At 44.5% G+C, this 15,524-nt stretch overlaps 1 protein-coding gene across 2 annotated transcripts in view; it reads left to right on the top strand.

Moving 5' to 3' along the window:
* fam172a (family with sequence similarity 172 member A) overlaps positions 1–10,515 on the top strand; it is a 180,824-nt gene extending 170,309 nt beyond the window's left edge. For both annotated transcript variants that reach the window (XM_048236399.1, XM_048236398.1), the window contains exon 11: positions 8,420–10,515. In XM_048236399.1, coding sequence (XP_048092356.1) covers positions 8,420–8,574 — 155 coding nt within the window. In that variant the 3' untranslated portion in view covers positions 8,575–10,515. The remainder of the gene's footprint in view (positions 1–8,419) is intronic.
* The last annotated feature ends 5,009 nt before the right edge of the window (positions 10,516–15,524 follow it).

Raw genomic sequence — 15,524 nt, 5'->3', positions numbered from 1 at the left:
GATTTGGACAAATTCATCTTAAAACATCCTCCCCTTACACACAGCTTCTCTCCTCTGATACCCCCTTCCTTCCTCTCCCCCTCTCTCTCTCTCCCTCCCACTCCTTCCTCTCTCCCCTCCCTCCCTCCTCCTCCCCCCTCCCTCTCCCTCTCTCTGTGTGTGTGCGGTGATCCTGCTGGCAGACCCCCATCCTCTTGGTTCTGAGGGTTCCCTGATTTATTTTCAGATTGTGCAGACGGAGGTTGTTCAGGAAGTTCCCTGTCAGTTAGCATTCTCCTTCCCCTCTCCTCCCCCTCCTCTCCCCTCTCCCCCTTTCTCTCCTGCTTTCGCCCCTCCTCTCATCTTGTCTTTGAATCTGTCTCTCCTCCTTTCTCCTGGTCTCCTCTCCTCCTCCTCCTCCTTCCCTCCTCGTCCTCCTTCCTGCGTTTGTGCTCGTTTCCGCTTGACCCCTCGCTTGACTGTCCGGGCGTTCCTCCTCCTCACTCTAAACACTCACATCCCTTCATCTGCCTGACAACATCACCACGGCCGCTTCTGTGTGTGTGTGTGTGTGTGTGTGTGTGTGTAAGATATAATGGGGGCCTTTCCATGCGCGTTTCCTTTCATCATTGAGTCTGCAAATCTTCGTCAAGGAAGAGGCCGTGGCAGCTTGTGGATTTGATTTGTCTTTTCTTCTCCGAGGGCCAGGGTGGGTTATCCCATCCTATGAGGCACTGGCAGAGAGTCATAAACACACACACACACACACACACACACACACACACACACACACACACACACACACACACACGCTGAGACCCTCTCTACACACTCAAAGATAGTGTGTAAATTATTATTTTTAAGCATCTGGGAGCCTCTTAACCTAGTCCTGTTTTTGACTCCACTTACTGTATGCCCTTACCGGACAGGCTCGTGTGCACACACACACACACACACACACACACACACACTCGACGCACAGGTGTTAATGTGCCCTGATACACACACACACACAGCTCCTTAAGGAAGTCATTTGCAGATCTATTATTTAACATATGTGCAGTCAGCCTCTTAGCCATTTATAAGCTCACTCTAGGCTCTCCCTTTTCATTACCCATGGACACGCACACACATTATGGCCCAGGCAGGGAAAGTATTTGTCACACTTAGCCCCTGCACACACACACACACACACACACACACACACACACACACACACACACACACACACACACACACACACACACACACACGGAGGCCCCGGGTCATCTTATTTTCTCTTCCATGCACTTACAGCTGGGGAGTGTCTCTGAAATGCACACTCACACACACAGAAAGACAGTGGGGTCATCCCCCACTGGCAGCGAGTGTGTGTGTGTGTGTGTGTGTGTGTGTGTGTGTGTGTGTGTGTGAGACACACACCCCATTAGAACATTCCCAGATAGGGGCCGTGGCCGGCTCTTATCTCTCCCTAGCCATTAATTACACTTTGTTCCCCTAAGTGATCTATTTCTGCCCTGCCCCGCCCCGACGCCTTGCTCCGCTCCCTATCTCAGCGTCCACCCCACAGCGACCCCCCCCCCCCCCCCCCACTCCAACCCACCACCCTCTCTGATAACCGCAGGAGCGCCAGCCTCGCAAGGTCAGCTCACCCTTTCCACACTGGCCAGAACTGTACTGCACCCCCTACACACACACACACACACACACACACACACACACACACACACACATACATTAGATGCTAACACAGGCCCAGAACTGTACTGCCCCCCACCCTGACACACACACACACACACACACAGGCACACACACATACATTAGATGCTAAAACAGGCCCAGAACTGTACTGCCCCAACACACACACACACACACACACATACATTAGATGCTAAAACAGGCCCAGAACTGTACTGCCCCAACACACACACACACACACACACACACACACATACATTAGATGCTAACACAGGCCCAGAACTGTACTCGCCCCCCCCCCCTAACTGTACACACACGCACACATACACACACATACGTTAGACGTTAACACAGGCCACGCCACCCGCCCCATCTTTATATCAGGGCAGGTTCTGAGGACTTTGCCACCCCCCTCCCCACTCAGCCATCCATCCGATGACCACCCCTTCCCACCTACTCCCCCCTCAGCCCCAGCCTCTCACAGCCTCTTGGGCTTGCCAAGTTGAGACGGGTCATTGGATGAAGGAGGAGAAATACATATATAGTCTACCTGCAGACCTCACAGTCAGACGTTGAGGGACACTTGTCAGCACTCCTAGGGGGAGGAGGCCCTCAGCAGTGTTCCCATGGCGACAGCTGCAGTGGTAGCAAAGGCGGGCACGGGTGTTTAGCTCGCTCGCGGCGGCGGCTGCTATGCTAACGATTGAGTGTCTGATGAGGGATTATGTCAGTAGACGACTCCTTGTTAGCTCCGATGCCCGTCAGACGGACGCTTTTGGTGGGAGCCGGACGACTCACGAGTGGTGTCAGGTGGTAGGGTCACTATGTCTCGGGAGCCTCGCCTTGGACGTACTCATCGGTGCGCTGACAGGTTTAAGGTTTTAGGTCGAGGTCCTCTTTCAGTGCTATCAAATCACAGGGCCCAAATTAGACGTCAAGATGTGAGCAGAGCTGTTATTGGTCAGTTTATGTTTCGTATGGTCGACGGTTATAGTTTGGTCTCGTATTTGTTGGCTTGGTTAACTTGTCATGAAACATTACTTGTCATCATTTTTCAGTTTGTATTCGCCCTCGAGGAAAGGTAGAATTTTATGAACGTGCTTATATAGCTATTAATCCATACATACTGGCTTTATTTGTAATAGGATCATGAGAGCCTATATCCTATGTATATAAATATACACACACACAAATATACTGAAACACACACCCATACATATTGTGTTTGTTTGCGTGCTTGTGTGTGTGTGTCTGTGTGTGTATGTGTGTGGCATTTGGAACTTTAGGGCGTTGGGTGGTATGTTGGCTGCCGTGAGCTTCTGTTGTTGTGAGGAGTCAGACAGCAGTATCAGATAGCCCACGCCACCCCCCACACCACCCCCATCCACTCTCAGGTTGTCTCATAAAGAGTCCATAGCTGCTCTATAAAACCCAGCTCTTTTTATTGCAGGTCAACTCAGGCCTCTGCTTTTGAAATCAAAAAGTCCACCGGTTGCCAGGCAAGACAGCCCAGGCTGAGTTGAATGAGTTGGAGGAGGGGAGGGGGGTGCGCGTTGTCTGGCTGTTGTAGGTGTTCGTAGGGGGGCATCCCAAAGCTTATGTCTATACATTTTCTGCATTAATGTAGCCGCACTGCTTTGCTACTTCTTTTGTTTATTTGGTTTATTTGTCTTTTTTTTTTTTCATTTAATCGAAACGAATAATGATTTTAAACTGACAGATTCTGTTTCCCCACCCCCTTCCCTCTCCCTGCCTGCCTGCCTCCCTCCCTCTCTTTCTCTCTCTCTCTCTCGCTCTCTCCTCTCTCTCCATTTTAAAGTAAATACAGACCCCTCTCAGCAGGCCCTAGAGCTAGTTGTTCAGTTTCTCATTTATGGATGTGTAATGAGTTCTGCTTCTCGCTCACAACAACAACAATAATAAGTAAAGTAATTAAAAGCGAGAGAGAGAGGGAGAGTGTGTGTGTCGGGGGGGGGGGGGTTGTTGGGGTAGAAATTAAAAACAGACTCAGAAGACAGAAGACAGACAAGTTCCACTTACTGGCAAGTGCTGAGAGGGAATTACATCACTGACGTACCATCTTTTTCTGATAAAAAAAAACCCTTCTGTGGTGTGCGTGCGTGCGTCGTGTGTGTGTGTGTGTGTGTGTTTTAGAGTGTGTCTGTGTACTTTCCTGTGTTTGTTTGACTGTGTTTGCTTGTACTTTATTCTTGTTTTCCCATTTGCAAATGTACAGTTTTTAATAAATCACTTTAATCTAATTATGCCAATACTTAGCTAGTTGTTGTCAGATCTCTTGAACAGCCCAACAAAAAAGAAAATTCTGGATTCCCCCAGTGAGTAATAGGAAGCTGCACATCCTGCTCAACAGTAGGGGGGGGGGTAAGACAAGAGTGTACATTTAGATTTGATCAGCTCCCTTACTGCAGACAGCTTTACATTCTCGGTTACGGTGAGGCACTTCCACCGCGCTGGCAGAGCCATGGACACCTGTCGCCGTCACGCTCGGATCCGCTTTCCCACCGACCTACCGGCTGGCCCGGCACGCCGCGCGAAAAAAGAAAGAAAGAGAAAGAAAGAAAGAAAGAAAGAAAGAAAGAGAAAGAAGGAAAACACACACACACACACACACACACACACACACACACACACACACACACACACACACACACACACACACACGCGACGCCGCATGCACACACACACACACCCACACACCTCGTTCCCACCACCAATTCCCACGAAAACGCATATGAGCGATTGGTTCAACGGGGTAAATTGATCCCCTTACCCACCGAGACACTGATAGAGCTGGGTGGCCGCTGCAGACCCATGGAATGGATAGTTTGGCTAGCGCTTAGGTTACTGATGGCCTTGCTGCCCAGCAAAGCAGGTGAGCTTAGCCTTACCAATGCCAAAGTGCACTGTCAATTAAATCAATTGAATGACATGTAAACACTGCTCATGTTCAATGCAGCATACTTCACACACGAGCCTTTAGATTAATACTGAGATTCTGCACAGTTAAAATGAGAATGATTTCAATTAGCTTTAATGCGTAAAATAGCACTGAAATAAGTTTCAACACACTGAAATAAAGTTTTTGTTTTGTAGATTGCTTTTTCAATACAAGGAAATTTCATCATAATCAACTAAAGAATTGTCGTCTGTTTAAAGCAAATTATGTACACATACAGTATTACAACATTGTCCTTGTTTAGTTAAGAAGCAGACTAACGCAATTTTAAAATAGGTAAAATACATACCGAATGAAATTCAAATAAACATAACTCCCTGATTCATGTGGAATATGCTGTTTGGACACAGTCCATTTAGAAGCAGGTTTTGCAATAAGGTACCGCAGATGGAAAACTAATTACAGACCGCATGCTTTGATATACATTTTCCCCAGAGTTTTACTTCAGGCATCATTCTGCCTTTTTATTCACCTACAGCGCCGTTTGATTCGGAATATGTTGCCATTACAGCGTATTACCGTTTGTAACGCCAGCCTGCCTTTGGTGAGGGGGAGAAACATGGCCCATAGCTAAATACTGAAATCCTCCACACATGATCAGGCTGCAGTGTTGACAGACGTGCATGTCTGTGTGTGTGTGTGTGTGTGTGTGTGTGTGTGTGTGTGTGTGGTGTTTTTGCATTGATCTTCTCATATGCTTTGTATGCGAGTGTGAAATTGTGTGTGTGTGTGTGTGTGTATGTGTATACTGTACATGCTGATGGAATTAAATACTTACAGCCAGGGCCCCTGAGTTCACACAACCCCGCACACACAGCCCCCCAGGGTCCACTCAGAGGCCAGCCAGCGCTGGAAGCCTCGGGAAGTGAAGGAGTCCCTGCGACGCTGCCCTTTCTGTCCGCACAGCTCCGCTTCGGCAGGGTCACGCTGAAGCCAGCAGGACCGGTGTGGACAGGACAAGGGCACGGAGAGGCCCCAGGGCACAGAGAGGCCCCAGGGCCGTCGGTGAGGCTTTCCCCAGGAAACCCTGACCACAAGCCTGCTGCCCGCTGCTCTTTGTTTTACGCTGAGCTTGTTTTGTTCCCCTTTTTCGACTCGGCGAGCTGGCCGGGGAACGCGGATCGCTGAGATGGTTACTCGAAACCAACAAATGTTTATTATTCCACATAAAACTACATTTATAATCTCCACTTTTGAGATTTACTGTGGAAATATGTGTTTTGCAGTGTGAACTTTGTTATGTGAATTATGTATTTGCAAAGAAACTAAAACCACAGCATCTTGGGTTGCGAGTGGTGGCTAAATGGTCCAAATAATTGGTCATTATAATAGTTTATTTTGAACAGCAGTCTAGTGAATATCTTTCATCCTTTAAACCAGTGCGTGGTTTTTTTTTTTTTTTTTTTCACTTTTGGAGATTTTTTCCTCTGGCTGCTGTACTTTCTCCCATTGTGTGAAATATATGCCTAGCAAATTCCACTCATTTGTCCATGTTGTTATTATGTTTTATATGCAGATGATCAAGGGTTCAGTGTAAGCACTTCTACCTGAGAGTACACTCTAAACTTTGTTTTGTATTTTAGTTAAATGTTTAAGACTTTTTTTGATTTTCGAAACATACAATTAACGTATGATACAGTTTAAAAAATACACAGAAATATTTTATTTTTCATTTTGAACATGTACTGCACAGTGTAACAGAATACAGCCAGAATCAGTGACTTTTATTCTAATCTCAAATTGTACAAAAATAAATCCCAGCAGCCCCTTCTGCTGCTGGGGAGATGAAAACAGGGTTGATAAAGTGCATCTGTCAGATGCTGACAAACTCTCCAATGTGGAGGAATTTTTACAAGCGCTCTCTGCCTAGCGCATTGCGAGGTGCAAATCACTAGCGCCATTGAAAGATGACACTTAATCGATGGCGGCCTCTTTTAAGGATATTAATTTTATGTGTGGCACGACTGAGAGCTGCTACTGTCCTTCCTCCTCCTCCACCGCAGTCATCGGTCCAGTCTGGGACGGGCGGCTAACATCATCCCTGCGGTCGTGACTGTTCAGGAAGTATTGATTGGCCTCTGGAAGCTGCTTTGGCCAGTGGGAAGAGGTGGTCAGTGGCTGTTTGTGGGGTGGCGGAGAGCACTTATGGTCGGGATTGGACCAGGACGGGTGGATGGGGTTCTACCAGGGGTCACCACAGAGACGGGAGAGATCGGGGGGGGGGCCTCCTCCAGGCCTCCTCCAGCTCCTCCTCTAAACCCAAGCAGGCAGGCTCCTCCATTGATCTCTCACTTCTGCAGAAAGAGAAGAAAAACAGACCAAAATTTTTTTTTTTAAAAATCACTGAGAAAGAGAAAAGACACGAGAAGAACTAAGAAACAGAAAGGGAGAGCCCAGACCAGACCATCCCTGAAAACCCGTGCCTGCTTCAAATTGGTTCTAAATTATAAATAAGCTCTGTGGAGCCTCCATCTCTCTTCTTTCTCCTTCTCCCTCCTGCTCTGGAGGAGTGTGTTGTCCCAAGACCTACACAGGTACGAAGATTGCTGGGGCGAGAGTTATTGACTCCCGTGATTGCCAGCTTGGTAAACTTGACCCCAGGCGTTGATCACCCACCCAACCATGGAGACCATCAGCAGCTTGACCAACCCACGGCCAGCGCGGGCGACTGCCCCCCGCTCCGCTCCCCCAACCCCACCACGGCTGTCTTCATCAATACGGGCCACTCGGAGGTCAATCTAATAATCATGGGGTCAATAACGCGGTTATCACTAGCACCGGGTTTTGGAGTGGACTTCAGAAGTGTTGGTTTTAATTGTAGCCCTCCGGGCTAATGCACACCTACCTGTCTCCGTGAAGAGCGAGGGAGAAAGAAACAGAGAGAGAGAGAGAGAGAGAGAGAGGGGAAGTGAGAAAACAATAGAAACACAGTAGAATCAGACTAGCTTTGATCACCACGCTTTCAATCTGCAAGAACATACCAGGGAAACCCCTCAGAAAGCACCTGAAGGGGTGGGGACCCTGCAACCCCCCCTCTGCAGTCTCTGTAAACGCTGCTGCCCGCCGGTGCCGAGCTCTCGCCACGCCAGAGTGATAAGGTGCTCTGTGGTGAACTTTGCAGAGGCTGACGTGGCAGATCTCAGGCACTTGGCGACCTGTGCATGGGAACTATCTAACAGGAGCAGTGGTGTAGGGGGGAGGGCGAGGAACCTGAACCACCCCCCCTCCTCACCTGATCCGGAGGGCCGAGTCACCTGGGATAGCCCATAATCTCTCTATGGTCCAGTTCAGTGCCTCCATTGTGCGTGACCCGTTTTGAGTTATAAGGCCCAGAACTGTATTTTCCACCCCGGACCTGTTCCGTGGAACAAAAAAAAAAAAAAACCAAGGTGGCAGAGTTTGGTATCATTGAGCTGGCATAGATATCACATGTCTAAACAGGCAGGAAGTGAGGAGCGGCCGTATTCATCGGATTTGGTGTCTATTGTAACTGGGGCAGCTTCACACTGAGTTCGTTTATCTGTGGACTTCCGTGCCAAAAACCGTTTAGACCAGTAGACTGTGACACTACGGAGTTAACACACACCTTCACCACACCATGCTAGGATTTGTCAAAAAACACCAGCCTTAATAATTGGATTTGAAAAAAAAAAAAACCCAGTAACAAACTTGCGTATCTTTGATGAGCAACTTCTGATTGTTTTGGTGTATTTTGATTGTCAGACTATAAGATTTCATTTTGTTCTGATTATTCATGTGTTTCAGGCACAGAGCGGCATGAGCTGACGTCCTGGAGAAGTTTCCACTCCATCTTCAAGTTCTTTGCGGATGCGCTGGAGGCCCAGGAGAGCTCGGACCTGCAGCCGTCCACTACAGTGACCACACGCAGTGCCAACAGAATCAAACACGACGAGATTTAACACACACAATGCCAAAGCCTCAAGAGTTCTAGCTACAGCCAGAGAAATGTCTATCCTATGCCCCCGCTGTGTCAACCCTCGCACTCTACCCCCCATCTCTCTCTCTCTCTCTCTCTATTTCCCTCTCTCTATTTCCCTTTCTTACTGTATGCAGGGTGGCTGTGGGTGTGAGCATTAGTCACTTTTTACAGTGAAAACGATCCTCTCCTTCAGGCTTCAAAACATAGTATCAGATTGTTGAATCCAGGGTGTATACATCAAACTAATGTGTTGTATTACTTCTAGATGAGTGCAACTGTCAAAGCAATATGGCTTCAGTGCTCGCGCCTCCCGTGGGCTCTAGTCGGGATGTGGTGGCGCTATCGCTGCCGAGATTAAGCATGACAGCCGCTCCGCGCCGTGCCTCGCGGTGCACCTCTAATTGTCCTGACATGGGCCTGAACTGAGCTAATGCTGGGGATGCTCATCTCCCCCAGGTCCTAATGCAAGCCTTTTAAATCCCGCTAGACTTTCCCCCGATTCTTTCTCTGTCCAGACCTCTCTGGTGGGGAAGAACGCTTGCTCACTGTATGATGAAGGGATAGTATTTGTCGAACTGCTGCTTTATTGGGGTTAGATGTTGTTTTTCGCGATTTTGTAAAGAAAGCTCGGAAAAAAATGACAGTTGAGGAGAATAAGACAGACATGGACCTTCCCACTTCAGTAAATCCTGTCTAGTTTTAAATCACTTAAGCCAGCTGTCAGGGTGCAATGAAGGAATGTTGAGTTTTGAGAGATAGTAACAGTCCATTCAACAGTCAAGCGATTTCCGCAGATCACCGCCATGCGTCAGGACAAGAACAGTTCTAATAATATTATCTTAAGTATAAATGAGGTGTCTTAAGATGTTTGCACATTGTACTTTCCGATCTCGAGAGCTCCCGCTGTTCGTCCTCACATTCAGATAGGACTCTGACAGTCCTGTGCGTATCTCGCTCAAACTCACAAAATGTCCCTTTCTTGACGCAAACGAGACGCATTGTTTCTGGGACAATGTCATCTCTCCAGAGCTCGAAGGCATGCCTGTCCAAACTGTCCTCCCATCACTCAGATTTAGAAGTTGTGTGAATCTCCCATGATCTTCTCTTTTAGAAATCAACCGCCTCTATTTTTCTGGCCTTTTAGCTTTATATTCAACGAGGGTAAATGTAATACCGCTTTCACAACGTTCAGTGAATAATGCTGCTATATTAGCATGTCTGATCGTCTAAACAATAAATTGCATCAGTAAACACTTTTTATCTACATGCAATCAAAAAATAATGGTTATTTTCTTAATCAGATGCACATATTGGGCTCCGTTGTGAGTTTGTGTATTTTTAATGCAGCCATTTGAAATATGCATTCCATTTAATGCTAGTAATTGGTAGGTTTCGTTGTAGGCCTATTTCAGTGTGAAATATAGGCTAGCCCATTTATTATTTCAGTATGTTGCCTTAGGAATAAACAAGACACATCAAGTTCATAAGCGTTGTGAGGAAAGGCTATAGTCTAACAAGCCATACGCACGCATATCCTTCAGGCCTGGTGGAGGCAGCCTTAAAGCAAATCAAAAGCTCATTTGATATGTAAATTACAACTAATTTTAACATTTTCTCTTTCAAATATTTTTAATCAAATTGTATGTACTTTTTATTGAAGCATTTACTCTAATTTACAATTAGGAAGCCAACATCCTTCTGGGTGTCCAATTGTAATATCTTTGATGTTAAATTGCCGATGTCCTTTTTAGGTATGTTGACAAACTTCACGCTAAGATTTTACATATTGAGAATACACACATTTTGTCCTTTATTTTTCATTTTAATTCGTCTTATGTGATCATCCTACATGTATATTTCTAAATGTGTTTTCAGTATACATCCATTGTAATTAGTATTAATAAAATATTTTTAATGTGAATGTGTTGGATTTATGTTGTGATATGCAGCCTACTTTACTATTTGACAAAGACAAAAGAGTTATTTCAAAGTTTTTTTTAATCTTTCAAAATTATGCTGTCTAGTTTGTGGAATGTTCTTCAATGGGGAGCAACGGCGTGTTCAGGAAACTCCTGTCTATGGATTCTTACAAAGTTGACTCGGTAAGAACAATCAATTGTGTCCGCTCGTGTCACACCTGCAGACACCAATAGCGAAAGGTGATAGGCTATGCTTCAGACGACTGACCGCAGACTAGTACAAGATTTCCCTGATGGACGTCAAAGGCTGTCAAAAACTGAAATGAGCTTGAGGATAATAAAACACTCACTGCGTTGGGTCGCCTATAAAATAATGACAAATTTGAGACGATATTTTAATACAAAAACGCATCGAGGTATTCAAAACAAATAGCTCAATGTGGGTTTACAATTCTGGAAAACCATAAACCAGTTATACGTGTAGGATAGACGCCTTTAAACCGCTCAGCAATAATAACTTAATGAGTAAATGCTATCCGCAATGGTAGTTTTGCGAAATAAATATCAAGGGTACGCCATGAAACAACAATGCGCCACTCAGGAGGAACTTAAAATAGTAGGTTAAGTGGTGTTAACTGGTATTTCATCACTTTCATACTGGTATTTCAGATGGAGAAGACACAGTAAGGATAGAACAACATGTGCCTTGCCCAAGTGATATGGTAGGGCTACAATGAGAGGCTGTCTGTGTGTGTGGTTAGCCAGGTCCCGAGAGGTGCATTTCTTCTTTTCGTTTCAGACGCGCCTCAGTTCCAGACCTCACTTTTTCATCGAATTAGTTTCTTTATGATAAACATTTCAATGGTACAAAACCCCTCCCACCCCATTGCCATTACAAAGCCCACCAAATATTAGCTATTCTCCTAGAAAAAGAGAAGTTTGAATGTCACTCTCCTCCCTTTTCTGTCTTCGGGTGCACTCCACCGGATCACTGTCAGATCACTATTTGCATAATTATATACCTCCCTTCTGAAGAAGAGTCTACCCCTTAAATTTACGGGTCAACAACCTGCAACAATCAATATTTCGTTGTTGACAGAAGATCTGGTCCCTGTAATCCACCGAAATATTTCTTTCTTTTTTTCTTTCTTTCTTTTATGTTTGTATTTCCTTCCTTCTATCCATCTATCTTTCAAGGGCACAAACCCTGCTATGACTTACAATGTTGCTAGAAAGCTGAGCTTTGCACCAGCCAGTCCATAATGAAAAGAAAATTATTAATTCACTCTGTCTACCACAACTTGAATACACTGACACACGCTCCTCTAAAGGTTACAAGGGTGTGTGTGTGTGTGTGTGTGTGTGTGTGTGTGTGTGTAACTATAGGCTACAGCGCGATCATGACACCGAACGTGCCTCCCAGACGGCTGTTGGCAGAGGCGTTTTATTCGGCTTTAATGGCGGTTTTTAGGTTCTTCTACCCTAAACCACGCCACCCCTTCAATTACATCTCCTGTGATATTCTGAGGTTGTAAAGACATTTACTGTGGGAAAGACTGCCTCTGTAATCAAATAGCCTACCATGGATTCAGTGTGACTTTCACAGGCGTTTCGCGCACATTTCTTATGTTTCACAAAGAATAACAACACTTTCCTATATATTTGTGTTCTTGCCAGTAAGAACGTGGGAATATGTAAAAGGACTGCTCGGCCTGTTCTGTAAGTAAAGCAACGCAATTTCAGTTGGAAACGAGTGTGGTCCACTGTACAACAAACTTAACTAGATGGGACGTTTCCAACCTTTCTGTTTCACCTCCTCAAGAAAATCTTCGCGCAATGTTTTGTAAATATTAATTGTGGACTTTACTTAGTTAGTCTTGCTTTTGTCTGTGCAGGTAAACTTGGACTTGATATCCAATTCGCACTTTTCTCCCCACTAGGCCTACTAAGAGCAAAGCGTCGGCATTAGTTTGCTGAGTGATAAGAAAAAAGAAAAAGAATAATAATTTCACAATATCTTTTTTTGCTTCATACCATAGGCTTCCAAGACATCCATCTGAGGTTGTTTTGTTGTCTTTATGCTGGCCCACTGCAGTTCTGTAGATATACTAGACTGTTCACCAGAGTGCATCACACAGCGGCGTTTCACCGTGAAATGCGACACTCCACCTTTACGTTCTACTATTTTTACAAACATGCACATGTACACAATGTGCATGCCCTAGTCACGTTATTTCATGTGTCAGCCTTGGTAAAAAAAAAAAAAAAAAAAGACATATATCTTCCAAGTGGTCAAGAAGCATTATCAACCATTGACACTAGTATAGCCTAAACAGTTATGAACTACATTTTATAAAAGACAGCAGTTTTCCCCGTTTCGAACAGAGCCAGAGTCTTTGTAGAAATAGTTGGGCGTTACACCAACAACAACATCACATAACAGTTTATCCATTGGTTCTGAAACATTAGATTAATTCCACACAGGATTGACCACATTGGGCATTATTTGTTTTTATAACCAAAGAGGAAATTCAATAAACATTACATTTTGGGCTACATATTTTATTATCATGTGCACGCAGAGGTCGGTTACAGCTGCTACCAACAAACAATGACACTAAGAAAAACAAGTATTATTAGTAATTATTTTTTTAATATTACTACTACTGAAAACCAACCAAGCACATAGCCTACGATTCCCCCACTGCAATCGTCACCTCTAGCTCATGTCCTCCACCCAGTCTTCTTTTGACAGGTGGGTGTCAGACTGTTTGGAGATGATGAAAAGAGTGAGCTACTCCCTCTTAGGTTCCTGCAGTGGAGGAAAGAGGGCGAGGGAGTGCAGGGCAACCTGTCATTGCAGAGCAGGGATGGAATTTCCTCTCCAACTTCCTTCACTGTGATAGAGAGCATGGGTTTGGGAGACTTAAACTTAATCCTGAGGGCACTTCAAGAGACGCTACTCCCCGTGTCCACCGTAAAGTGCTAGAAAAAGAGAAACCCTTCCCCACTACATTACAATATGCCATTGTACTTGGGGTGAAGGTACTTCCACCTAATGTTTATACTCTATAGTAGAGTGGCCATAGCATACCTCTTGCAATACAATTCTTAACTTCACTCGTGGAGCAGTAAAGAGAGGGATAGGCCTACATAATGCCCCATAAAGTAGTAAACTCCGCCGAGGTAGCCTAGCCACCAAACAGGTGTGTTGTGGTGGTGTTGCTGACTGGCAGAGACCTTGCCTCCACACTGATGAAGTATAAATTTTTTATACATATATGGCCTGGCCTGTATATAAATACGGGCCTAAATTACAGCCATATGTTTGCTAATGGGTTGGAATAAGATGCAGATAGAGCAGCCCAACGGCTAAACAATGTGGCTTTTTTTGTGCCGTCCACACCATTTCTTTTGGTCGCTTCTTTCTCCGTTTCAGTAGATCTCCTCAGATTTTCCTCCATTTGCTCTCTTTAAAATCCCATTCGCTGAAAACTGGACGTCTCCCTTTCTTTCCCCCCCTGCCTGACAGCTGTCTAAACCACTGTTGATAATCTAGGCGTCCAGTTGACTACCTTTGTTCTTGTGTTAGATCGACATGGTGCTCGCTACCTGACTCAGCGAGAGGAGATGAAAAGCTGTTATCAAAAGCGCCTCTCTGCTCTGTTCGAAATTTGACAGGCTGCGACCACGCTGATAGGGGTTGGTGCCTCGGGAGGCGGCCTGCTACACGGTAGGCTATACCTAGAGCCGTGTTCATCGCTTATGTCAGCAAAAGAACAGTAGCATTTTATCGCTGTCAACCATCAGCCCAGGCAAAATAAATATGGATCTGTTGACAATATAACAGTGTCATCATTATTTCTGTACCCCTCCATACCTGCATCTAAAACACATATATCCCAAATGACAGGTCATAGTTAACAGTCTTACGAATGTGCTTAGCTAGCCTACTTACTTGAATTTGGGTAATAGTGATAATTTACATGTAATGCACATGGCTAAGGGCAACTCTGTCTCCACCATTTGCATTAAAACTATTAAAGAGTAATTCATTTAAAAGAAGCATTGTTTTGAGTTGTATATAGTACTAATTCCTACGCTATTTTATAGGCCTCTTTGAACGATGTCAGTGGGTGTCAACACGTTTTAAGTGGGTGTCAACACGTTTTAATAAACTTTGCGTAAAAACAAAATAGCCTACTAAATATTTGATGCAATGTTAAGACTAATTAAATAGAGTAACTGTCATTGAACTTTTGTGGTCTTTTCGTTTTGCGGAAGTTTTCTGATTCTGCTTAAAGATACTTTTACTCTTTTACTATTGACCTGCTACCTAATGTAAAAGCTATAGGCTATTGTTTCCCCTTAACAATTGTTTTATATTCATTTAAACCAAAATAAATGATTAAAAAGTTTCTATAGTAAAAACAAACAATAAAGGCTTAATTATGATTCTGTAGGCCTAGCCTAAATAACTGAATTATTCTATGCGCCATATTTGTGCAATATTAGGCTACACCATGGTGCCATGTGCTTAATAGGATTCATCTTGAAATGCACAAAGCAAATTCTTAATTCAGTTATTAGGGCATTCGCATTTTAATCCAGCGTTATTCACAGTGTTTCAAAAGAACGATGAACAACTTTGCCACAGTTTTTTTACGATAAACTAGAATTATTATATTATTATATACTATTATCTGCACTTTATATAATAATTAGAATAATATATTTACAACTAAATATTTCCACTGTATATTCGTTCAATTCTATTAGGCTAAATATTGATTTGTTATAGCATTCATGTCATTATTATAAATAGAATAAGTATTTTCATAGGTGGCGTGAGCAGAGGCTGGTTAGTTGCGACTTATCAACTATGTAGACTTGCACTGTGGAGAGGTGTCAGAGTGACTTGTTAAATGTTGTAACCGCTGGCAGTCTCCAGATGCTCCGTGATGCCAATCGATTTCAAACTTGTCCGGTCTAATTTGATAAGAGCACCCAG

The sequence above is a fragment of the Alosa alosa genome, chromosome 24 (assembly GCF_017589495.1).
Source record: "Alosa alosa isolate M-15738 ecotype Scorff River chromosome 24, AALO_Geno_1.1, whole genome shotgun sequence".
Lineage (NCBI taxonomy): Eukaryota > Metazoa > Chordata > Actinopteri > Clupeiformes > Clupeidae > Alosa > Alosa alosa.
The sequence above is the reverse complement of the archived record's forward strand: the minus strand, read 5'-3'. Positions and strand labels throughout refer to the sequence as shown.